General features: G+C 49.1%; 1 protein-coding gene across 7 annotated transcripts in view; it reads left to right on the forward strand.

Moving 5' to 3' along the window:
• Positions 1-23261, forward strand: part of ZNF516 (zinc finger protein 516) — a 114307-nt gene extending 91046 nt beyond the window's left edge. For 5 of the 7 annotated variants that reach the window (XM_067698819.1, XM_067698818.1, XM_067698816.1 and 2 more), the window contains 4 exons: positions 2169-3575; positions 9407-9511; positions 10361-10428; positions 19051-23261. In XM_067698819.1, coding sequence (XP_067554920.1) covers positions 2169-3575; positions 9407-9511; positions 10361-10428; positions 19051-19110 — 1640 coding nt within the window. In that variant the 3' untranslated portion in view covers positions 19111-23261. The remainder of the gene's footprint in view (positions 1-2168; positions 3576-9406; positions 9512-10360; positions 10429-19050) is intronic. The other 2 variants (XM_067698820.1, XM_067698821.1) reach the window with 2 other exon arrangements.
• The last annotated feature ends 2118 nt before the right edge of the window (positions 23262-25379 follow it).

Genomic DNA, 25379 nt, shown 5'->3' on the forward strand with positions numbered 1-25379 from the left:
GGGGGTCCTAAGAGCCGTGTCTCTCAGTTCCGGTACTGTGACGGAGGGCCTGCCGTAATTTTTCACTTGGTGTCTTGGTCAGAGGTACTGGAGGTTCTCGTGATGTTTGAAATCCTTTGTGGGAGCATAACCTCTGGGGGCTCTGACAGATGTGCTCTGAACACCTGCAGATGTGTAGTGTCAGGTACAGTGGCCCTGTTGTTTCAACTAATAGGCTTTGGTGTGTGTTCTCATAAATCCATATGCCTTTAATGCAGGAAAAACTAGGTCCCCCAAGCCGCCGTCCTGACTCTCTTTGAAAATGTAAAAGTGACTTTGATAGACTGAGCCTCAGCCTGAATTAAACAAAGGCCAGGACAATCCCCTGCATTTAATTCCAGGTCAAATGCCCTTTTTATCCTCGAGCTTTCCAGGGCCGCCTGGTTTGCTTTCTGAGTGACGCTAGGTACCCACGTGACAGGCAGGTATATCTAACTTTATTTAACTGTTACCTTTTCAGAGCCTATAGGATCAGAAAATGTATTCCTCTTTTGTCTTGTTTCCTGAGCAATTCTGCCGATCACTACATACTGGTAACATTTCTTATGTGGACGTAATCCTTTAAAGTTGCTTATAAGTGGCTGTCTACCTACTAATTGAAAATGAATATTTGTTACTGTGTTCCTTCAGATCTCTGGTAAATGCCTTCTGTGAAGGACACTTTCCTGCTTTCCTGAAGATCCCTTTGGAATACACTTTTTTTTCTTCCTTTTTTTTTTTTTTTTTTTTTTTTAACCAATTTGATGTGATTACTGTCTTAACTCCAAAAATATACTTAGAAAAATTTTGTTTTGTTTTATTTTTTGTTTTTGATTGAAGTATAGTTGATTTACAATATCGTGTTAGTTTCAGGTATACAGCACAGTGATTCAGTTATGTGTGTGTGTGTGTGTGTGTATTTTCAGATTCTTTTCTCTTATAGGTTATTACAAAATATTGAGTATAGTAAAATACTAAGTTTAGAAATACAGTAAAACGTTGAGTATAGAAAAATTTTAACATTCTGTGTAAACAGATCCCTACATTCCATGAGAATGTTAAAATCTCTAAAAAATTCTTATTTAAAAACCAACAGTATTGGGCTTTCTCATAAAAGAAAACCTAAGATTTTAGTCCATCCCCGCTATGATACCTGTAATGAGAAAAAACACCTCTGAGCTCGTACTGATGGGAAGAATCCACGCTCTGTAGTTCGGAAAGGTTTAAGACATCCAGAAACGTTTGTGCACCTTCTAATTGAAATAAACCCAAGGTCGTCAGGGCAGACTTCAAGTGGGTTTTTTGTTAAATCGTGTCGAATCCACTTGCAGTGCAGTCTGGTCGGGGAGAAGCTTTGCAGCCTCGGTGCCCAAGCTCAGGGAGCCTGGCTGCACTTGGGGTGATGTCGCTGGCACTCACCCGGGAGGGTACGAGGCCACCCCGTGGCAGGGAACCCGTGCCCAGCCAGCTCCCCTGTAGAAGGCTCCAGGCAGACGCCACAGGAGCGGCAGTGGGCGTCCCACCCAGGGAGCACCGTTTCTCCCGGGCATACCCCCTGGGAGGCGTGGGCATGAGGAGTGGGACTCACCCCCTTCCCTCTCATGCCTCCAGAGGAAACTGTTGGTGTCCAGGTTTTGAAGCTGAATGTTGGACTTTACTAGACAGTCACGGGGGCCCATCCTGAATCGGCCCGTAGTTTCTGAGGCAGCTGCAGGATCCCTGCGGGGAGAGCACACTGTTTTCCAGCCCTGCCTCTCTGTGACCATGGGCTGAGGGGTTCTTTGAAAGCCATGGAAAGCCTTATGCTGTTATAAAGAATTAAGTTTTTTTTCTGGTTTTTGATAGAACTAGTCCCCCTCTGTTGACTAGCAACAGTGTAGTTATATGTCACTAGATAGGCAGCTATGTTATTTTCCCCTGTAGGCTACTGAGTCGTCTAATTGGAAAAGAAGCCCCACCCCAAATAGCGCCATTTTGCCCTCAAGGTTGATCCGCTCTTCACAGGGCTTGTTGATCCAGGTCCTGGATCGCACCGTTCCTGAGACCCACACGCTTCCCTCCACACGTGCACGTGGCGGTTTGGGTGTGCTTCTCTGTCTTCTGTTCTGAAGAGAAATGGTAACGTCACGTTTTCCATTTCGATCCTCCAGGGACAAAGCCACACCGCTGCTGCTTTCCTGAAGAAGTAGCCTCCGCTGCGCTCTCCAACGGAGACCAAAGTCACACACTTGGAAATAACCCATCGGGAAGAGCTGCCCGGGAGCCCAGCGCGCGGATCACGGCTGCTGTGTCCGTACTTGAAAGCAGTAGCAGAGACACTTCCAAGAGAGCAGAGCAGCCTAGGTTTTCTGTGGACTTAAAGATGCCAGCATTTCACCCCAAGCAAGAAGGCCCCGGCTCCGGGAATGCTGCGGACTTCCCTTCGCATCCCACTCAGACTGCAGACGTGCAGCTCCCCTCTGAGAGCCAAGCCACCCACCCGAAAGAGAAGCTGTCTGATTTGCACAATAAAGAGCATTCCGGGGGAGGGAGACGGGCGCCGGCCCCAGACCTGGTCCCGCTGGACCTGAGCGAGCGGTCGACGCGGGACGACCCCAGCCGCAAGGAGGGGGCCTCCTCCCTGCAGGCAGCTCTGGCCGTCCACCCGTGTCCTTACTGCAGCCACAAGACCTACTACCCCGAGGTTCTGTGGATGCACAAGCGCATCTGGCACAGGGTCAGCTGCCACTCCATGGCCCCCCAGTGGATTCAGCCCAACGGCTACAAAAGCATCAGGAACAACTTGGTTTTCCTCACCCGGAGCGGACGCACGGGCCCCCCGCCTGCCCTCGGGGGCAAAGAGTGCCAGCCTCTGCCCATCTCCCGGTTCACCCGCACTCAGGTGCCGGGCGGGGCGCCGGGCCCCAAAGGGAGCCCCTCGCCCCTGGGGGTGCCCACGAAAGCCGCCGGCTTGCCCAGGAGCAAGGAGAGCCACCCCGGGGGGCCCTGCGCGCTCTGGGCGGCCGGCCCCGACGGGCATCGGCAGACCAAGCCCGGCCCCGGCCCCGAGCAGCCCGGGGCTCCGCCGCCCCCGTCCAAGCCCAAGCAGGAGGCCGGCCCGAGACCCGGGCCCGCGGCGGGCAGCGGGGGCTTCAGCAGAACTGCCACACCGACGCCCACCGTCATCGCCCGGGCGGCTCCCCAGCCCCCGGCCAGCAGCAGGCAGGGCGACAAGTATGGCCTCCCCCCGGCGGGCGCCGGCCTCGGTCCCCCAAATAAGCACAGTGCCCTGGACCCGCCCAAAGCCAAATTCAGCCCTCAGCCTCAGGGTCAAGCACACGGGAAAGGTGACGGGGGCCCCCCTCTACCTCCCCGAGAGCCCCCCGCCAAGGTCGGCTCCAGAGGGACTGCGGCCTCGCAGGCCCAGCCCGTCTTACACAACATCAAGCAGGAGCCTGCGTCCGAGGGCCCCGAGAAGCGCCTGGACATCCTCAGTATCTTTAAGACGCACATTCCAAAGGACTTTGCTTCTCTCTACCAGAGCTGGGGCGGCAACGGCCCTGCGCTCGAGCACAGAGGTAAGGGCTGCGGGCCCTCTCCCCGCCCGCCCTGGGGGCTCTGGGACCTCACGGGGGCGCCCCTCCTTAGAGGGGCGCAGTGCTGCCCACTGGCTGTGTCTGAGCCCCGGCGCAGTGCGCCCTGGCTGCTGAGCCCGCCCTCCTGCTGGCGTCCCCGGCACAGCCAGCCACGCCCCCTCCGCGCCTAGCAGGCGGCCTCCGTGGCACTTACCCACTTGGCCATTTTATCTTATTTTTGTTCTTAGTATTTTTGTGGCCGCACCCACAGCTTGGGGGATCTTAGTTCCCCGACCAGGGGTCAAACCCAGGCCCTCTGCAGTGAAAGCGCTGAGTCCTAACCACTGGGCCGCCAGGGAAGTCCCTCCATTTGGTTATTTTAAACAAGGATCTGTAGATGTTCATTGTCTCATGCCTCTATAAAGTAACCACTTCAAATGCATTTGAAGTGGTTACTTAAGTTTTATCTTTACACGTATATAATTTTAAAAGCGCACATCAGTACTCCAGCATTCGTTAGCAGAGCCTTTGCGGAATGTGAATGTCCCTTACCAGCTTTGGGGAATTGACTCATGTTTAAAATTCTGGAAAAAATTATACCTCAGATCATTGTCTTCCTTTCCTCCCAGCACCTCGGTATTAATACCTAATAGGAATAATAACTAGGAATTGTCAGCGAATTTCCACAGGCTCCGTTGAATGCCCTGCATGGGATATGATGCCCTTGTTCTTGATTATCAATTGAAGGTAGCTCTCAGTTAACATCCAGAACCCTGGGAAGTCTCAGTATTTCCAGTAAAAAATAAATAGACAAAAACCCCTGTGGGGCTCCGGCTCTCAGTTACCTTACCTGGGTGGTCCTAACCCTTTTTTGCATACAGCCGTACGTCAAGCATCTGTAATTTATTAAAGTAGGGTACCATTTCAGATGAATTGTGAGATCCAGTCCCTCAAATTCCAGGAGCTCAGAAGCACCTTTGGGGGCAAAGTTCAGATCGGGGGAGTCACGAGCACAGAGGCACCCGATCCGCTGTGTGGGATGCCTGGTGGCCGTGCTTCCCGGCAGACGGATGTGCGTCTCTCAGTTCCCGGTTTCCTCCTATGACTCGGAACCTGCCCAGCTCCATCACTGGTGCCACGCTGGTGTGGCGAGGAGGCCTTTGGTCCATGTTGACCCTTAGAGAAAAACGAAGGTGTTTTTCGACTAGCAGAAAACTCAGGCGTTCCACAGGCTTAGAGATTTTGCCAGTGGGGTCCTTACCCCAGGTGGTTCTGGGGCTGTGGCTCAGAGACAGAGCTTCTTGAGAATTTCTAGAATGAAGCGGAGGCCTGGCTGCCTGGAGGTGGTGGAGGCTTTCATTAAGATGCGGTGCACAGGGCGTGTCCTGGTTAAGGCTCTCATCCCCTCCCCTGTGCTTCAGGTGCTCTGGGCGCACGGCCCTTGGTAGGTGGGGAAAGGCTGCTACCACGTAGCTTAGTGTTTCCGCCTTTTTGGATGTCATTGAGTTTAGTGAGCTTTCCATGTTCTCAGCAGTGTTTCCCAGTCTTGCAGATTATTTTCTCTGAGATGGAATAAACATATATTGGTTGGCCTTTCGGGATCTCACGCCAACCTCAGTTCTCTAGATACAGGTTTTCGTGGACCCTAAAACAGAGAGGACTTAGATGTAGATGATGGTGAGTTTCGTGGGCGCCGTGCTCCTGGTCACCTTCTCCCCTCCGTCCAGTGCTTCCTGGAGTCTCTGCCCGGCTGCAGAGTGAGTGGAGTCTGCACCAGTGTTTGGATGACTTCCACTTAGTAAACCAGACTTGAACGTCCTTTGTTACAACCCACAGCCTGCCCGATCACAGCTCTAAACATGCCAGTTCCCACCTAGTAAGCGGCCCACATGCCCACTTCCTAAAGGCTCTTTGTGCTGCGTGTAGACCTGCCTTGTTGCTTTTTTTCCCAAAAAAGTAGAAGTGAGTTTTAAGTTAAGGTTTAGAGAATTTCAGACGACAGACTTTGAAGTACAGGTAACCTGAAATGTTTTCCTTTTCTTTAAGATTTTTTAAATACATGGTTCTAAGGCTTCCCCCTCCCCGCAAACAGAGGTTAGATATTTATCTTCTAAATGTGAAAAATGCTAAATCGTCCTCAAAGCGTGTGTGCTGTTCTTGGATGATTTACTCTTCTCGTGTCAGGTGTAAGTGTGCAGATTTATGGTGTTTTCCCTCACCTTGGTTTGGGTTTCTTAGGGGAAGTGCTTAAAATTTTTTGGCCTTGGTGTGTGAGTTCATAGGTGTGTTCTGAGAACCGAAGCTCTTGGGTTTAGGGAAGAACTGAGGTCAGCTGTGTAAATCCTGGTTGGCCTGCCTCAGTTTACCTTGAATGCCCCGCCAGGAGGGACTTGCTCTCCCCCGGTGGCCCCTTCTCTCCCTCATGGACTCGGTTTGGCTCCTGGTCTGGACTTGGGGGTAGTTCAGAGCAAGCCCAGAGCTCTTCTCATCCCCGGACCATTGCGTCTTCAAACCCTGTCCTTTGCCTCTCCTGCATCCCTTTCCTGGTCCAGCGGCGGACGGGTATCGGTCCCTGCTTGGCCTACGGGGGGCCTTCGCGGGTTCCTTTCTCCCTTGAGTGTTTGTTTATGATGCTTTGAAAGTGTCCTGGCTGCAGGGAAACCCAGCAGGTGTGGCGAGGTCTATTTGAGGGGTGAACAGAGAAGTGATGTTTCCTGTTACGGAGACTCTATGTCTACTGTTGCAGCCTAGAAACTATGTGCAGCCGCTCCCAAAAATTACATTCCCGGCACGTTACTGAATTTGCAGTAACTAAACTCTCAAGGTTTTGGTTTCTACTCCTCGCTGAGCACCCATTTTTTTCTTGAGTACATATGTGGTTGACTTTGGCATCAGGAATTGAGAGTCTAGAATCTGAGCGAATTCATCTCCACTCCACGAGTCTGTCAGCAGTTTGGGGACTCACGCTGTCCTCTGATGCAGTCTCGCTGTGTTTCCCCGAGAGGTGTCGTCTGCGAGTGAAGATCGCAGCCTCCCCACGCGGGCCGTGGGTGACACGTATCGCGGTAGGAAGGCAGAAACGTGCAGAAGGGAATCTTGTAAAGGAAGAGGCACTCACCTGTTGTGGACACGACATCCTTGTGGTGCTGGAGGTGTGATCCTGTGAGTCTCGAGGGAGGTCCTGTCTTGAGACAGAGAACGGTGCTCTCGGGCGATGCCTCTGAGACATCAAGGTTTTATGAGGTTAAGAGAGGGAATCCTCAGAGAGCTTTTCCCCACCTGTGTTTTGACCAAATGATGTTTGTGTAGAAATGAATAGTCTGGAAACTCTGCCAAAAGAGAAAAGACATTACCTGGAAACGATCATCGTCACTTCCCTTAGGGGCTTGAAGCCTAATCCTTTAAGGATTAAAAAAAGCTACGTTTCCTGTGATCATTCTGCTGTGTAGATCGCAAGTCTGGAAACAGGTATGAGTGTAACGTGAGTGGTTTGTTGATAGAACAGTCATAAAATAGTAAATTATCTGTGTTTCCAGAATTTGTGTCCAGCCTGTGGTAGAGGATGATTTGGATTTTAGAATTTAAAAAATCGAAAATAAAAGAACAGGATAATTCTGGATAGGATAACATATAAGGTTTTTCTTGTTGAGACTTTAAAAAAGTCTTGTATGCCCAAGACATATTAATAGGATGATGACAGAAGGTTTGTACTTCCTTTGTGTGAATCTCGGAAGCATCTTTGTGGGATCCTTCAGTTTCCTCCCTCCCCTGGCGGGGGCAGCGTAACGAAGTTGAGTGCATGTTGGCAGGGCTTTGGAGGAGAGTCTGCAGGTGCCCCCAAAGACCCGTCAAGGCCTCTTCCTTTCCTTTTTGAGCCCACTTTCTATACACAACTTTACTTTTGAGGTCAGAGTGGCAGAGCTGTTTGCTCACCAGGTAGCCTTCAATTCAAATGAAGTTTGTAACCTTTCTCACTAGCTCAGAATTTTGAAGTAGCTTGGGCATAATATTATTGACCGTAAAGGGCAAGGGTCTTTTCTTTAAAAAGTAGGGAGACAATGATATGATAGAATGCATGGGAAGACGATGTGTGTGTGTGTGTGTGTGTGTGCACGTGTGTGTGTGTGTGCATGTGTGCTGATGCATACCTAATGAATGGGGAGTGGGTGCAAGGGCTGTGCTTTCTCTGCTGCTAGTTTGGGTGGGAATTACCTAGAAAAAAAAAGTATGATAATGGCTTAGTTTTGACCATTAGATGCAGAGGCCACATGGGGGAGTCGTCATCATCGGTGGGTGTCCTGGGGGCATCCTTAGGACCTGCACTTAGATGCAGCCCCATTATTCTTGGGAAAATCCAGGCAACCACAGCGGCTGTCAGAGAGGGTCTTCTTAGGAGCCCAGCTGGAGGGTGCTCACAGTGAAAAGGAGGGAGCAGCAAAAGCGAGGATAAAGTTGAGATTTTCCTGGACCAGAATCAGAGGAGGGAGGGACCGCCCTGAACGGCTGAGTATGTTAGCTGTTGATAGAAGCCGTCTTCACGCTGGCTGCCTGTGGTCAGAAGAACTGGGGTGTCCGGCGCACTCAGGAGTCCCGGCCCCCCCTCTTGGGCCCATCGGTCAGGCATCCAGGGACGCCCTCCTCAGCTTTTCCTCCCCCCGACTTGGCCTGGTCAGAACTCCAGGAAAGAGGAGGCGGGTGGTCTCAGCACATGAGCCCGCGGCTCCTGGGGTCGCGTGGCCAGGTGACACTTTCCGTGTTTTACTGGGAAGCTGACACCCTGATCTTTTACTAATGACAGGGCATGAGTGGGTTAAAATGTGTCGTCATTCTCCTCGCATCCCTGAAGGAGGTGGTGAAGAAGCTGAGAACTTTGTGGGCAAATTCTTCTCTTTCTCGGAGACTCACATTCATGACTTGTCCAACGAGAAATCCACCATCTGCCCTACAATTCGTGCATTTCTTTGACTGTTATCTCCATAAACAGTACCTGTAATGTAGAAACAATTTTATATCATTTGTATGTGTTGTGGCTTCTGAATGAGGACAAGAGAATGATACGGTCTCAGCTGTTTGGCTAAGACCCTTGGTCGTCCTTTCACTCAACTTTTACATTCAAATGTCAGACTTCAGGTGTGTAAACACTCAGCTCAGGGAGCGTCATCTAAAAACATTTGTTGTTAGAGGCATACCTTTTTCTAGTTAGTATTTTTGTTTTCCCGTTGAGTTGAGCTACCGTTGAGCCTGATGGGAAGGTTAGGCTCAGGGAGGTCATTTCAGAGCTACTGTTACATGAAAAATGAGGCTTTTCTTCAGAGAGGTGCCCTCATCCAGAAAAGGCAGACAGACAGGTGTGAGTCTTCTGCGTCCCTTTTCTAGCAAAAGCCGGACATCTTTTAGGGTCAGGAGGGAACAGGAGGTCGGCACTCTAAGACCGGCCTCCTTCCTAGGTGTCCCGTCTGTGCTCTGCCCGGGATGCGCAGGACACACAGGTAAGGGGCCGGCGGGGGGGTAGGTGGGGATGGTGCAGCTCCCAGGCGTGTGGCCCAGCGTCGCCTTGGGGGCGGGGCCCAGCCCTGCTTTCCTGGTCCCTCACTTGGTCTGGCCGCATCACTCCATCGGCCGGATGCGGGCCACCAGCTGCCTGGGTCCCACACACCTGAGGGCGCGTCATGAGAGTGGAATTTAATCCTCTCTAATCTGTGCTCCCTCGCGGTCCTGCGTGTACGGGCTGTCCGGGGGCCTGGAGGTGCCTGCCATCAGGACACAGCGGAGGGGCTGACGATGTTTTCCTCTCGCCCCCTTCCTCCCTCCCCCGCCCCTGCACCGCTGCCCAGGGACACTCCGGACGCCGGCCCACCAGGGAGACTTGGTCTGCGTGGAGTGTGGAAAGTGCTTCCACCAGTCTAGCCATCTCCGGGCCCACACGCGGGCTCACACAGGTACCTGCCCGGGGGGCCCTGGGGGGAGGCAGTCTCTGTTTTCCACAGTTGGTGACAGGTTTAGATTTCGCCCGGGTGAGGTGAGGGGTCAGGCCTTCTCTCCTGGGATGACACTCTAGGCTGTCCTATCCGGCACCTGCACCTGAAATGATTTTTCCTTTGCATCCAAGTGCTGTGTGGTTTCATCTGAGATAAGCCTGTCTTGCAAATGCTCCACTTTAAGTAGAGTGGACTTCTCAGAAGTGCACGGGGTAATGAGTTACGCTGCCACCAGGACGCACTGAAACCCACGTCCCCCATCGGCATGACACCCGGCTGCCTGCTTTCCTCCTCGGCACCAGCTGGCCTCTGTGGACCGGTGGGTGCCGAGTGGCAGACTTCCTCGGCCTGTTTGTCAAGAGCTTGCCTGAGATGGAATCAGGGGGAAGCAACGTGTGTGTGGTGGGCGCACCACACAGCCAGGGCGAGGCGGGGCCGGGGGTGCTTTATCCCAAGCGTGAAGGACGCATCCGTACCCGGGTCGGGTCTGATGCAAAGTGACAGGGGCCAAACGGTAAGTGGCGCAGAAGGAGGGGCCCTCTGCACGCGCCCGGCTAATTAATGTTGTCACTGATGGGTCTCTTTGGCGACGAAGCCTGAATTAAAAAGGGCACCGGCCCCAGGCAGCGTTTTCAGTTTCTTACAGTAAGTGTTATGGTAAACTGGTATTTTCCGGCCACAGGCTGGGCGCTGGGTCTTTTTTTCGTTGTTTTTTTTTTTTTGCGCAAGTGCTTAACCTGTAAGGGATGCGTGTCGCGGGGCGTCGGGAAGCTAGCGTCCCCCTGCTAACGCACGTACTTGCTCTCACAGTGCTGTTTGAGTCTAACGGCCTCCGAGGTGCTGAAGCCCACGCCACCTCCGCAGATGCCCCCAAACAAGTAGGTCTCCCGACTCACGGGTGTGTGGGTTTTCATGTCGCGTAGCTGGGAAAAGGGGTGTCACGGTGGTCGTCACAAGGGTACCACGTGGTGTTTTACCAGATGTGTAAGTAGCTTTGTTGCTGTGAATGAGAGCCCAGTCTTGCGGGACAGACTGTGGGTGCCTGATAATCACTGAAGGTGGCTCAGGCCGTGAATGACACGGTCGGGGTCGATGCAGCCGCGTTGGGTCTTGTTGTGGGTGATGGAATTGGTAGAGACCGCTGGTGACAGAAAACACCAGAAAGTCATACTTTTCCACTCAAGATGTTTTGCTTGGAGGTTAGCTTGAGAACAAGTTAGGCTTTGTCTCTTGTCTTCAGAACCGTATTTTTTTTTTTTTTTTTTTTTGCGGTACGTGGGCCTCTCACTGTTGTGGCCTCTCCCACTGTGGAGCACAGGCTCCGGACGCGCAGGCTCAGCGGCCATGGCTCACGGGCCCAGCCGCTCCGCGGCATGTGGGATCCTCCCGGACCGGGGCACGAACCCGTGTCCCCTGCATCGGCAGGCGGACTCTCAACCTCTGCGCCACCAGGGAAGCCCTTCAGAACCGTATTTTTTAAAAATTTTATTGGAGTAGAGTTGATTTACAATGTTGTGTTGGTTTCACGTGTACGGCAGAGTGTATCAGTTATACATATATCCACTCTTTGTTTAGCTTCTTTTCCCATATAGGCCATTACAGAGATTTGAGTGGAGTTCCCTGTGCTGTGCAGTAGGTTCTTATTAGTTGTCTGTTTTATATCTAGCAGTGTGCGTATGTCAGTCCCAATCACACAGTTTGTCCCTCCCCCCGCCTCCCCTTGGTGTCCATAAGTCGGTTCTCTACATCTGTGACTCTGTTACCACTTTGCAAGTAAGTTCATCTCTACCATTTTCCTAGATTCCACATCTAAGCGACATTATACGATTAATATTTATCTTTCTCTGTCTGACTTACTTCCCTCTGTATGACAGTCTTTAGGTCCATCCATGTCGCTGCACATGGCATTATTTCAGAACCGTATTTTTGAATCACTCCATAAGAGGCGTTCTGCTGAGTTGGGTGTCTCAGGGCCTCATCTTTGTCCTGATTTGACTCTCTGTCTAATGCACGCCACCGGCTCGGCCATAATGCGTAAGATACCCGTATGCGTGTACATAGAACGTGGGTCACCGTAGACGTGTGGCCTTAGTGCATTCAATCTACAAAAGGTGGCCAGCTTCTGGGCACGAGTGACTGTGGGATGCGGTCTGTAGCTCTGAAGTAAGGGGGTACACGCCGTCCTAAGTGGTCTGTGCCGTCATCCCGGGCTAAGAGCATGTGGTTGCAGAGCTTTTCTTCCTCTCTGCCCCTGACAGGATGTCACACCCGTCCTCGTTCTCCCACAAGCATTTTCTCCATAACCTTCTTGCTTTCTGATCGGTTGCCGTAGAATGTTCTGTAACTGCAACCTCTCCCCCTTGTAAATGAAGAGGGGAAAGTTTCCTTGCTGCCAGAACAAACGTCCGGGATCCGGTCCAGGTGGTCAGATCCAGGTAGCACACCCTGCCTGGACACGTGTGGGATTCACGGTCGTTGACAGTGACGACGGTGACATAGATGACAGAAGAACCTCCAGAAATTCCAGTCCGTTTCTCTAGAAGACAATAGTGAGCGATAAAAACACTGCCCAGAGCCTGCTGCTAATTCACGGTTGAGCTGCCCTTAGGATGGACGGTACCTGATCAGAGGCTCTGGTTTTGTTTTTTATCGAATTTTCAGAATCCCTGTTTTTTTGTTAAAAGCCTTTTCTTCATATGTCATGGACAGAATGCCTTTCCCTTTGTTATAGTTTTTTAGTAAGTGACTTCTCTCTTAATAAAACCCATGGTTTTAGAACGACAGCTGTTATTTCACGATGCTGTGACAATTGATGAAAAAAATAACATCTCACTGAACGCAGAATTAAAAGATTTCTGGATGCATGTGACCTTAGCTCGAATTAGGCAACACTCTCCTTTTAAACAGAAGTAAAACCCCCTTTCGACAAGGCGCACACGGTGACGTGTCTGTGGGTTGTAGCAGCGGCAAGGTCGTGCCGTAATTGGAGAATTACGTACTGACGGTACAAGTGAAGTCAGTCCAGAGCATTCCTGCAGACATAGCGGCCCGTTCAATCCGCCTAAGATTCGGCTTTTCCAGAGGAGCGTTTGACGGGGCCGGGAAGCACCAGGCAGGTCTCTGAATAACACAGTGAGATTCCTCAGGAGCACACGTCAGTTTACCTGGTGCACAGGGACTCTACCTAAGCCTCTTCAAAAGGCTCCTGGTACAGGGAGAAATAGATCAACAAAGCAAGTCACTAAGACTCTATTTTAAATTAGTTCTTTGTTACTTATAGTTATGCTGGGAATTCATCACAGTCGTTACCCATTCTTGGGGATGAAAGAGAAAAGATGTATCTGTATTTTCGTCTTTGTCTCTGTAAACCCAAGTTCTGCAGTTTTGTACTTATGACCAGCCCACCTCTTAGTGTCACGTGTACAGTGACTCAATACTGTGGTCTTAGGAGCTATTTACTCCTGTGGCGAGGCCTCCGTGGGTCAGCTGTCCTGCTCTTCAGTCTCCTGACCGTGGTCGTCAGGCCCGTGACACCAAAACTGGGCTGGATGTATACACCTCTCGTGCTCGCATATTCGAGAGACGGCCTCTGGAAGTACTTTTTGTCCTCTGTCGCATTAAAAGGAGCTTTTGTTGATCAATCGCTGAACATGTTGGTTCTTGAAGGAAATTCTGTTTTCTTTAACGTATTTTGGAATTTAAGAATTCTCATAGAGATGTGTCTGCCAGGATAAGTGCACAACATAGCAGTAGTAGCTGTCGGCTTATATCTTACTGTTCTCTCTTATTCTGGAGTTCTCACTGTTTACAAAAATCACAACTGCTGTCTTAGATTCAGAATACGATCTAGATTCATAGGACAATTCTGTGGTTATTTATGTCTAGAACGGGACTCATTATACTTACCAGCCATGTTCTTTTTCATGTTTAGTGTGCTTTACAAACATCAACTAATTAATATTTAAATCATTCTTTTCCTGTGGGCTTTAGAAGCTGTGGATCAGGGGAGTTTTTAAAATCACACAACACTGTATTCACGCATAAATTACTTGATGTAACACTAACGGTTGATGGACTTTTATAGATACACATAATAGATGTTAAATTATCTAACGGAAACAGTATTTGGGAATTCAGTTTCACAATAATCATTTATTCACTCGTTAACAGTATTTATTGCGCACCTCCTGTGTGCCAGGCTCTGTCATATTGGTGGAGATAACGAGGATGTTGGGAGACAAGGTAAATACTTTTCCTGCTTTCATGGTTCCTGAGGTCCAGTGGGTGGTTTAGATAAGAAAACAGGGCAGAGAGGTGCAGCGCTGTGGTAGGGTGAGGGCCCTGGAACCAGGCTTGGGGCGTCGAGAAGACTGTGCCAGGGTGCGGGTAGCCGGCAGATGCCCCCGCCAATACCCCCCCGACCCCAACCCCAGAGGTGGAAGAGATGTCTCGTTGGAGGAATCGTATGGGGGGAGAGCTGGGCGGGTGGCCAGGCGCTCAGGACATGAGCCTGGGGAGACACACCGCCGTTGGGTACCAGCGCTGAGATGTGGGAATTCCATCCCGAGGGCAGTGGGAACCCTGAGCCGGGGATGACGTCACCAGTGTGTCTGTAGGAGAGTCGGGTTAGTCTGGGTCGGGGATGGATTGCGGAGGTTCCGGACGGTGAGCTGAGCCCTGCTCTGGAGGTGCTTGGGGTCATCCCAGCGAGACCCAGAGGCGGCCCGAGCTGGGGTGGGACTGCGGAGAGCAGATGGGTGTGGGGATGTTTGGCGGCAGGAAGAACTTGGGGGTTGGATGCAGGATGGGAGGGAGGGGAAGGGGATGGAGTGGACCCGGGTGCTGGCTTCAGGCTCCAGCTCTCTGGAGGAGCCATTCCTGGAGCCTGGAACGTGGCAGGAGGAGCCGGACAAAACCAGTTCCAGCTGACCTTCAAGTCAAGTTTGTGATGCCTCTTGGCGGGCGAATATGTGGGTTTGAAGTGGGTTTGATCCTGGTGGAGAACATATAAATATTTAATAGCTCTCAACGTTGAAGATCAGCCAGTTCTACTCCGAGGGACTCAATAGGCTGAATTGTTAAGATGTTGGGTTATTGAGTAGGAGACTCTAACCTAGACCTCAGCTCAGGCAGGTGAACTTCACCTGAGTTTCCTCATTTGTAAAATGATGACCACAGCAGCACATACTCCTGTACTTGCTGAGAAGATTAACGAGGACGGTGGACTGAGCCTGGCAGAGACCAGACGTCCAGCACGTTAGCTGTTGTCAGTTATTCCAAGAGTGAGCAGTTGTCCTGAGCAGCTGGGGAGACACGGGCGCCGTGTATATGTACGGTGCACATGCGTGTAAACATGCAGATGCACGTGTTGATGCCTGTGTGTACGTGCCCATCGTGGACCGTTGTGCTCAGTCGTCACGGCCACTCCCTCTTCTCAGCATCTCCCTGCTTTGTCAGAACCTGGTCGTGTGCTTGTAAACACCCTGGTTTTGTCTTGTTTTGTTTTACAGTCTAGCTGCTAGTCGTGCCTTAAAGGGAAGATGGGAGAGCTCTTAGCTTGAGAAAAGTGTTGTCAACATAAATGTAATTCCCTGGTTTGCTGCCTTGTGTTCAGACAACATCACGCTGGCGGGCAGACGCCATGTCTGTACCCACAGCCATACAGCAGCTGCCCTTACTTTGCTGTATTAATATCTGAATTTCCTATGTGGGGTAATCCTAATGTCATAATATACATACGTTGGAGTGGATTAAATTCAGTTAATTTAGTTACTTGAGGAGGAATAAAAGTTTCCTTTTTTGTTTTTGTGTTTACAAGGTCATACATGCAGTTTATTTCTTTCTTCTTTTCTATTATGGTTTATTACAGGATATTGACTATAGTACCCTGTGCTGTACGTTAGGACCTTGTTGTTTATCCGTCCTATATATACTAGTTTGCATCTGCTAATCCCAACCTCCCAACCCATCTCTCTCCCACACCCCTCCGCCAGAGAGTTTCCTTTTGATGTGTTTTTGGTCGTGGTCTCTTTTCTGCACGCACACTGGCTAAGCCCCTTCTGTGTTACAGGCTTGCACTTGAACTCGGAGATCCCAGAGCAGTTTCTTTATCAGCACATTCCTCTGTTGGGTGGGGTGGAAAGGATTACCGACTCCTTGGAAGTTAAAGGTCTGGATTGGGTAATAGGGTATCGGATAGTTTGTTCCTGGGCACAGTATCTATTCTGTGGGCATCCCGTTCCTTTGCATTTGTTGTAAAGGGTTTGAGCCCTGGCAGCCAGGAGCCCTCTTCATTAGTGGAGCTTCCCTAGCTGTGGGGATGAATCTTCCAGCCCTGGGGAATAAAGGCACCCGCTACTGGCGCCTGTTGTATTTTGTAAGAGAAGCTTATGTCCCAAGCAAAACTCTACGTAAGAGGAGGAATTCACGTATAGCATCATTTTCAAGATGCTCTGCCATAGATTTAACACAACTGAACATTTAATTTCTAGTAGTCATCAAAATTCATCATTAGAAAGAACATTTTTTGAAAATAATATGCTTTTTAAAATATTGGTATCACTGCGCTATGGATGTTAGAGAAAAGAGTAGGGGGGGTTTCTTTAATGTTGTGGAGAAATTTATTTTCCAATTGTATTGGTCGTTAAATGTTAGAAATTAAATAATGGTCTTTCTAAAACCAAGAAAAATTAACCCTCTCTCCCTCCATTCCCCTGGTTTTGGGACTTAAAAGACCAGACCGTCTTTTGCTGAAATATGAAATCTGGTGTTACGACTTGTTTGAATTCCTTGCCAAAATTTATAGACTATGATTAATAGTTTATTTATTATTCTAAATGCTATTTTAAAATAGTTAAGCTGGAGAAATAATTCCATTAATCAAAATAAAGGGAACTGAGGAGAAAAATGGCAACCTAATTTGTCTCATTTTTAGCTACGGAGATTAGAATGCAAACGATGGAGAAATCCCATAGGCTGGTATATTTGAATCTATGTATGATCTGTTTTCAGTGTCACTTTTAGATTCTCAGTATCACAGATCGCATTTCAAAATTCAGCTGGTTTGTCTCAGTAATTTTCTTACTCATGTAAACCAAATGTCTTGAAACACAGTATCCGTTTTCCCACTCAGTGTAACATAAGGTGAAAAGTCGTGAATATAACTAGTGATTTATCCAAAATGACGTGTAATAACGCGAGTCCCAGCTAACTAACTGTTGGCTTGTTGGGAAAGGTCCTTGCCAGTAAGATGTTCCCTGTACATTGTTAAGCGTTTAGCACCACCACGCATGTCTAATGCAGGCCTTGGTCCACGGAGGCCGAGAGGCTCACCTGTGTCCCAGAGGATATAGGCTTTTGTGTGTGTGGGTCACTTCCACGCATGAGCACATATGCATTCCTTTACCTTATAAGACAAAAGGGGAAGAAAAAGTAGGCCTCGTCAAGTTCCATAAGTCACTATTCATCCCTGGAACGCTGAAACGCCTTAAAGAAAGATAATATTTATTTCTGAATAAATATTGTTCAGTTTTACTGAAGAGTCCACAATTCACACAGCTGCAATAAAGAAAAGCCAAGTTTTCTGAAAGCGTGCTTCTCATTTTCTGATGCCTCTTTCTTTGTGGGAGAATAAAAGCAACTTGTTTGCGCTCAGATATCATGTGTCCACTTAATTTAAGTATTTCTGTGACTCCTTTCTTCCATGGCTGCATTTTCCCCTGGGCCTCATTTCTCAGATGAATTTCAGTCATTTCTTAAAAACCCTATATAGGACTGCTGTATTGAGGAATAAGGTGTTGGTCCCAACGAATCGAAAGTGAAAACAGCTCTCTTAAAAGTGAGATGCTGTTTGAACACATCCCCTCACTTATAAAGAGAAACTTGGCATCTGTGCCTCTAGATCTGTGGACTGAATTAAACAACCTGGTTATTCGGGTTAGCCAGATTTTGCAGTCCCTCTAAAATACAAAGCTTTAAAACTTTCTGAGCCTGCAGTGTAAAACTTCAGTCCTTTACGGACAGAGGGCCATCTTCATGCTTCTTCTCTAACCATCCTTTTTCCTTCTTCCAATGCAAGTCTGTGTATTCTGGTCCAAAGGAAGGGAAATCCAAGGAGGTGCCTGGATTATGTATACAGAATCTGGACACACACAACACACGTGTTCATACACATTCCTTGCCCATTTATGGACTCCCCAGCAAGTCTGTTTGCTACATACTTCCTCAAAACGTTCAAGGCCAGCCACCTAACAGCTAACAATAACTCCTGTTTTTCTGTCCGTAAACACAAAGGCCATTTTCCGTCCTCGAATGTATCTGGAACCAGTTCCAAATGAGCCCTGTCGATGATGGATCTCCCCACGGCATGATGTCGCTGTGCAAAAATGCAAAACATCCTTCTCAGTTTACTGCAGGAAATTCACCATCTACTTAAGGAAGTTTTATCACCTCTCTCATTCCGTTACTGTTTCCTACATTTCAAATAAACTACTGTCCGTACCACTGTGCCCACTCCCCCCAGCCCCCCATAAAATTTTGTTGAGTATCTTTCTGACTTCCGCTAGATGTCGACTGGTAGGTGTCGTGAATGCAGAGCTAGTTTTACGTAGGAGTTTTCTGAAACTATTAACTAAAGAGAGGCACTTAATTCATTATGTCAACCAGACCCCCCCCAACACACACTTATTTCTAGGGTTCCTGCAGGCATAGCTGGAAACCAGTTGGAATTTCACACGAGCGCTGCATTTTATGTGTGCATGTTAATTTCAAGCTGTCGGTTTTACTTCATCGGGACTTTAGCTGAAGGTTAATGCAGTTAAGTAAGATTCATCTTGCCCTGTCGTGTCCTCAGATTGTAAACTCCACTGTTCAAACAGCGATGCTGCACGTGTCGTGCGAGAGCCTCCTCTGAAAGCATCGGCTTTCCTTCATTCTCGTTTTCATCTTGCAGTTCCCTTGACTGTAGAATAACCCTTTCTGTTTTTCCAACGTGGTAATTATTTACGGAAATGGGTGGACGCTCCCTCGGGTGCTGACAGACCTGTGGGAGTGCTGTACTTCTGGTTCGTATGGCCCCCAAATCCAACCCTGTTCTGGCGCCGTCGTTCACCTGTGAACCCCGCTTTGTATTACTCACGGTGCACTGCTGTTTTGAGTCCTCCGGCCCCATCTGGCCATCTTTGTAACCTTTCCTCCGGAGCTGGTTCAGGCACTATGATTTGCTGTTCTTGCATGCGGAACAGAGACGGCTAATGAACCTCTGTAGATCACTGGGGGTGATTTTCTCAAGCTGCCTTGGAAGGCAGGAAGGCACAGTGCAAACATAGCCTGCTCGTGTGCAGTGAGTTAAAGCTGAAGCCAGGGGTCTCTGCCGACCTGACTCAGTGGCTCTGTGAAGGTTGCTGTTGGTGCTTTGGGCGTTGCTAAGAAAATTAATAGGAAAAATGCACTTGGAAACCAAAGGCAGAAATGAGCTTTTCTCTTGTCTCTTTTTTCCCCAGGGGAGAGACCATTCTAATGCAGATACTGTCCAAACAGTGCCTCTCAGAAAGGGAACCTAGAGACACGCTTTCACCATCCCCGGTGCCCCGGGACAGCGTCCGCAGTTCCCTTGTGGATGTCCCGACCGTGACCCTGACCGCCCCGTGGAAGAACTCCCAACCGGACACCTCAGATCCTGCAGCCGCTGGGCGGAGCGGAAGCTGAAGGGAGGGCTTCTCCTTGTTACACGTTAAACATCAACAAAGATGCTCGACTTAGAATTACGTGTAGATATTCTATATGCATATATGTGCTCACCGACCATAGTCCGTATTTTCTTATAATAAACGGTGGAGGTGGGAGCCACGGTAGGAGCGCAAAGCATCGATATTGTTCAAGACAGGTTTGAGACACTGGAAGAAAGATGCTCGTGTGTGTCGGACAGAGTGAAGCAGCCAAGCACTGAAACAGGAGCCGCTGCCGCTGCTCAGAGGCCTGTTGGAGGTGACGTCAGAACAGACGGCGGAGGGGTCCAGGTTGACGGAGTTTTGACGCTCTGGTCTCTCCTTGTCTCAGTGGGTATTTAAAATAGTGAATAAAAGAGGAAGGATGGGCCTTGAGGTGCTGTGGAAACAGGCTCGATGGGGGGCGGGCGGGTGACAAGGTCCTCCTTCCTCAGTGGTCCCATTGCATCCCCTTGGGGGCCCTCTGCGTTTCCCAGGTGTGTTCCTCTCTCCCATCTGTGCTCAGTGAATCCGGCAGAGGAAACACATCCGTGGGAAGGCTTTTGCTGTGCTTGGGAGAAGAGAGCTGGTTGAGCACTAAGCAAAGCAGGCTTCTTTGTTTATTCTCAGGACCTTTTGGTAACAGGGCTACATTCTGCAAACTGCTTACAACGGAAGACTGCCTGTCTTAACAAATGATCTAGCCACTGAACCCCCCTCGATTTGGACCCTTTTAGTCCTAGCGGGAGGATCCCCTGAGCCCAGGGGGGGCCCAGGTTGCCGGGGTCCTGGTGCTCTGGGGCCTCCTGCGCCCCCCTCCCTCCCTGCCTTCCTGTCCATCTGTCCCAGCAAGTAGGCGTCTTTTCTTCTTGGGCCGGGGGGCCTCCATGGGACGAGTCCCTTCATTCCCAGAGCGTGGAGGTCCCCCCGGCCCGTGGGTCGGGCAGCTTATATACCTCTTCCTCAGTCGCGCAGATGCCAGTTTTAGCGGTGGGGAGTTAAGGGCCGTAACAAAGGGTCTTAAACCTTGCAGTGTACGCAGTTGAAATTGTATTCCACAGATATAGATATTTTCTTTTCCGATTACCATGACACCGTGTGTGATGGTGACGTTTCTGAGAGTGTCAGACTTTTGCACATAATGATCTTATGCATTATCAAAAGTTACTGCTGCCTTGAATGAAAATGTTCTGTGAAATTTTTTGCAAAAGCTTTACTAGGTTTTTTTTAATTGTGAAATTTTGTAAAGGCAGGAAATGGATTAAAACGAGCATATGCTAAATATATTTTTCAAAAAAGCAATAATTTTACATGTACAGAAATTATCCTAATCTTTAATACTGGTGAGAGCGACAGTTTACCTAATACAGTAATGGATTAGTGCAGTTTTTGTAGAAAATGGGCTTCTGATACAAAGACTTGTTGAAACACACACGCACACACACACACACACACACACACACACACACACACCCCCTAAAGTGTGGTTTTCCTGTTCTAATGATTCGTTGAATTTTATTATTATTGTTGTTGTTGTTGTTGTTGTTCTTAGTTAATGTTTGGGTGTGGATTCTCCTTGTTACTGAATTGAAATTACTTGACCGTTCAGGTTACTTTGCAACATCTGCAAACAATGCAATGTAACTGGCTAGCTTATATCTATAAATATATATATACGTGTATATACACACGCATATAGCTGCATGTATGTGTGTGTATATATGTATAACTTTTTTACTTATTTTTTCCTGATATTCTTACACCGGATATGTACCAGAATGATCTGTCGTGTTGGTGTCATTAGGAATGTCCTTGCAGATACGATTCAGTGACTGTCCTCTAAAGTTATTTTGAGCAAAGTTTCAGAGCTACATTCCTCTGTTCACCCTAGAAATCGACATGCCTTTCTGTTGACTTACGTTTGATCACTTCCGTAGTCTCCCCACAGTGATGGTTTCTGCATTTTCTAGCTTTTATTTTCTTGGCTGACAGCGAAGGGTGACAGTTCAGGAACGCACAGGGGCTCGTGATTCGGTCTGTTTCTCTGTGTTTTAGTTATTCAGAGGAATTCTGTACCCAGAGTGACACGATCATGTACGTTCTTACCGTTTCAGAGGCGGCCTTCAGAGCCACAGGTGTCATCCCGGGAGACCCCTTTGCGGGGAGCATGGTGGAGAGGGGCGCGTCCCGGGGTCCCGTTGGCCGTACACGCGGCCCGAGCCAGTTGGAATACTTGTTTCCACCTGGAGCACAGAAATAAGGTTTTCCCTGAATTCAGCAGACGGGGGTCCGGGGTGGGGGGGCGGCGTCCAAGAACACCACCCTCCAAGACAAGCCGTCTGGGGGCCCGACTGTGCTTCCCTTCTTCCACTGAGCATCAGTATTGTATTGGTTTGTCCATGTGTTTATGTCAGTTTGACCATAGTATTTAATACGATATGTGTTTTTCTTATTTATTTAGCCAATGTGTTTTGATTCACTTTTTTTCGATGGATAATTTCCGCATGGTCTCTCTTGTAAGTCACCCTCTGACTGTTACAGACTTTCTACTACCTCTACCAATCTGCTGTTTCCTTGTTTCTTAACAGGATTTGACAGTGTTGGCGTCAATGTAACTTAGACAATAAAGGGTTTGGTTGTCTACACTGCAGCTTCTCCGTGTGTCTCCCCGCCCCCGCCTGCACACTCCTGCTGCTGGTCTCACTCCTCCCCCTCCCCTGCTCGCCCTGTTCCTCGTTGTTGTAACACAAATAATGAGCTTAGAGACTCTTTCAGGTTATTCACTCATATTCCTTAACTTGAAGAATGAACATTTAAATTCTCTGAAAACTCAGCTGTTGAAGCATCTTCTCCGGGCGTTGGTCAGCCGTTCTGTCGCTTTTCTCCCCTGGTTCCTGGAAGGCCCTGGGACCATCTCAGATGGAGGCGTTTCACCTCGGTTATGGTACAGTACAGATTTTCAGGCCAAGTGGATTTTGCCTTTTTGGTTTTGAAAAGTATTCAGTGCTTTAAGAGATGCTTCCCAATATTTACTTTTATTTATTTTGTAAACCAAGAAAGACACTAGTTCCTTGAAACGAAGGTGCTCCAGGAAATGGCCCCGGGGATGACATATGCCACTTTGGCAAGCTTACGGAGCATTGGTTTTGCCCAGGATGTCGAGAACCATCTTCAGATCTGGCCGCTGAGTCACAGGTTGTGTACAGCGTCAGGCAGACAGTACACGGAGGCACGTGCACACGCAGGGTCATCGTTTGGCAGGCCTCTGGGATGTGGCCTCGGGCCCAGCAGGTCGCAGGTGACACCTCCCTGCTGTTTCCCAGGCACCTGGCTCAGGTAGCTGCACCTTCTTTCCAGCGGGAGATAGAGTGTAGCCCACAGGGTCACAGAAGGTGAATGGCAGTTCTCAGTCTGTGCCTGGAACGCAACGCACCTCCTGGGTGTTCACGGCCAGATTCTCTTTACCGACGTGCCGTCTTGAAAACAGGCAAATCACCCCCTGGGGGGTGTGATCGACGCACAAAACAACGAATGCGTTTGTACAACTTTACTTTTCCACTTTCAGAATGTCTCCGTGTCTGAAGCAGCGTATGCTGTTTCACTGCTTTTAACTCGGGTGTGTTCTCATCGCAGGACATTTTATACACTGAGCAAAAAGAAAGAGAATAAAAAAATCACAGGCCAGGACTTCAAGTGATGGTTTAGGTGCCCCGTAGTGTGTCTGTGTGGAGTGACTGAGGGGAAAATGTTCATTCTTCAACTTTGCTAACTATGCTTTGAGGCAGTAAAATGCAAAAGACCATAGAGTTTGTATTTCTTTTTTAAAATACAAGTTATAACATTATATTTTGTACTCTTTATATTAGAATTTGTAACTAGATTGTTGTATTTAACTCTATTTCTGAAAAAATAATTCAATGTTTCAGTTGTGTGATAAAAAATATTTAGAGAAAACATATTCATTCTATTGGAAACTGAAATCAATAAAAACATCTTGGAGTTCTTGAGATCTGTAAGACCTTTTTCCCCTGTTTCAGGAGGTGGCTTAAATCCTTGGACAGCCCGTCCGGATCTGTGGTTTGAAAATTTCTGTTGTCTGAACACAAACCCAAGTGTTAGTGCGCTGTATGTATATAAGCAGAAGAGTTTTGGGATGATTTACAAGATGGTTCATCTAAAAAGATGCCAAGATGGCCGCAGTATTTTTTTCAAGTCTTCTGTGGACTCCAGGACACGCACAGTTTTTTTCTTTTTTAAAGGTGACTCTGCATTTCTCATTTTCCCCGGGCACCTCTCATTTCCTGACGCCAAATACACACACTGTTCTAAGACTTGCAGTAGATTTACTGCTTAGATGGCAGAAACAGGACTTGGGGGCCTCAGATGCACTAACAGAATTTTAATGTAAAAAGATAACACGTGTTTTGAAGTTAAAAGATCTGCGTCCCAATTGGCAGGAAAAGGAAGGGATGGGGTGAGGACCTGAATGTGGCTTTCACATTGTGTCGGTGCAGAAAATAGAGCGTCCAGGCCTGGGTCACTGGTGGCCCCTTCATGCCCCTCCATTCTTGGATGAAAACGCCGATTTGAGGAGTTTGTGGAGGGCCTTGTGAGTTTTGTAAACTGCAGAACCAACCCGGCACGGGGGAGGTTTATGACTCAGTTTATCTAGAACCTCTCTCTTCCCGGGCGGCGGGTTCTGAGCAGAAGGGTGCTGATTCTAAATGAGGAAGGGGCAGCGCCAGCCTGGTAGCACTCTTGGTGTGCGACACAACCAGAATAGGCCCAGATCTCTGTGTGTGTCACCAGGTGTGGGGAATTCCCTCCAGGGAACACAGGCGTGGGATGTTCGTGGAGTCAAAGCCAAGATAGACACTTCCCCCGCTTCTGGGGTGTCCTACCGTGACCGTGCCCCTTCAGGAAAGCGGCTGTCCTTTCTCTCTGTCCGTCCACTGGTCACCAAAGAGCGGTGTAGATATCCTGCCACATGCCCATGCGATGTCATCCTTGGCGGTGGGATTTGGGTGGCAGACGGCGCCTGAACGTTCGCCGTGGCTGTAACCTACCCCTTGCCCTGCTGGAGGCGATCTGGCCGAGCTGCGCACACAAAACAAATCACTCCACTTGTGGTGTCACCTCTCTTTCCCCCTCGCTGTCTTGCTGTTTGAAAACAACAGCGGTGCATTCCTGATCTGTGCTGCTCATGTTCTCAGTCTTACCTTTTTAAAAGGCGAGAGATCAGCAAGATTATTGAAACAAAATGTGAAATGCGCTGGTCGTTGCCTCTGTGACGAGTTCTTGGAATGTCTGACTTCCTTTCTGCCAACTGATGCACCAGCCCTGGCAGGCTGCAAGGTCGGGGAAGTCCTGCAGGAATCTGGAAGCCTGTGATGGTCACACACCCCTCTCCGGTCAGTTTCCTTTATGGGAAGAGGAAAGATGCAGTGAAATGAAGATTACACTGAGACTATTTCCTTCCTTCCTTCCTTCCTTCCTCTTTTTCTTTCCCTTCCTTCCCCCCTCTTCCCTCCCTCCCCTTCCTCTCTTTCCCTTCCTTCCGCCCCTCCTCCCTCCCTCCCTCCCTTCCTTCCTTCCTTCCTTTTTTCCTTCCTGTTTCTTTCATTCTCCCTCTCTCTCTCTTTTTTCAACTAAAGAAGACATAATGGAGAGACCCATTCCAAGCCCCCTCTCCTAACGGGATGTCAGATCTGCTAAGAGAAGGGCATCAGAGTGAACCCTTAGCTTTGCTGCCAACAGTTCCAGTCTTGTAAGGGCAAGAGGAAGCTGGCCTTTTAGCGTCCTGGGATTTGTCAACAGAAGAGCAGTATTCAGGTCACGAGAAGGGCCATTCCCACTTGACTGTGCTCCACGAGTCTCCTTGTGTCATGTTCTGTTCAGTGCTGGGCATGACATCTAGAGAGTGGTTAAGACAAACTAGAAACATCTCCAGGACGGGGTAACAGAAACCAGAAGAGGGGGTTTCTTTCAGAGAAGACAGGTGTCACACGAGACAGGTGAGCAGTTCCGAGGTGATCGGAGGTCTGCCCTGAGAAATAGCTCAAGTCAGAACTTGGGGATGTTTTGCATTGCAGACCTGGGACTAGTGGGCGGAAGGTACAGGCTGA

Source organism: Pseudorca crassidens, chromosome 12 (assembly GCF_039906515.1).
Source record: "Pseudorca crassidens isolate mPseCra1 chromosome 12, mPseCra1.hap1, whole genome shotgun sequence".
In the NCBI taxonomy this organism is placed as follows: Eukaryota; Metazoa; Chordata; class Mammalia; order Artiodactyla; family Delphinidae; genus Pseudorca; species Pseudorca crassidens.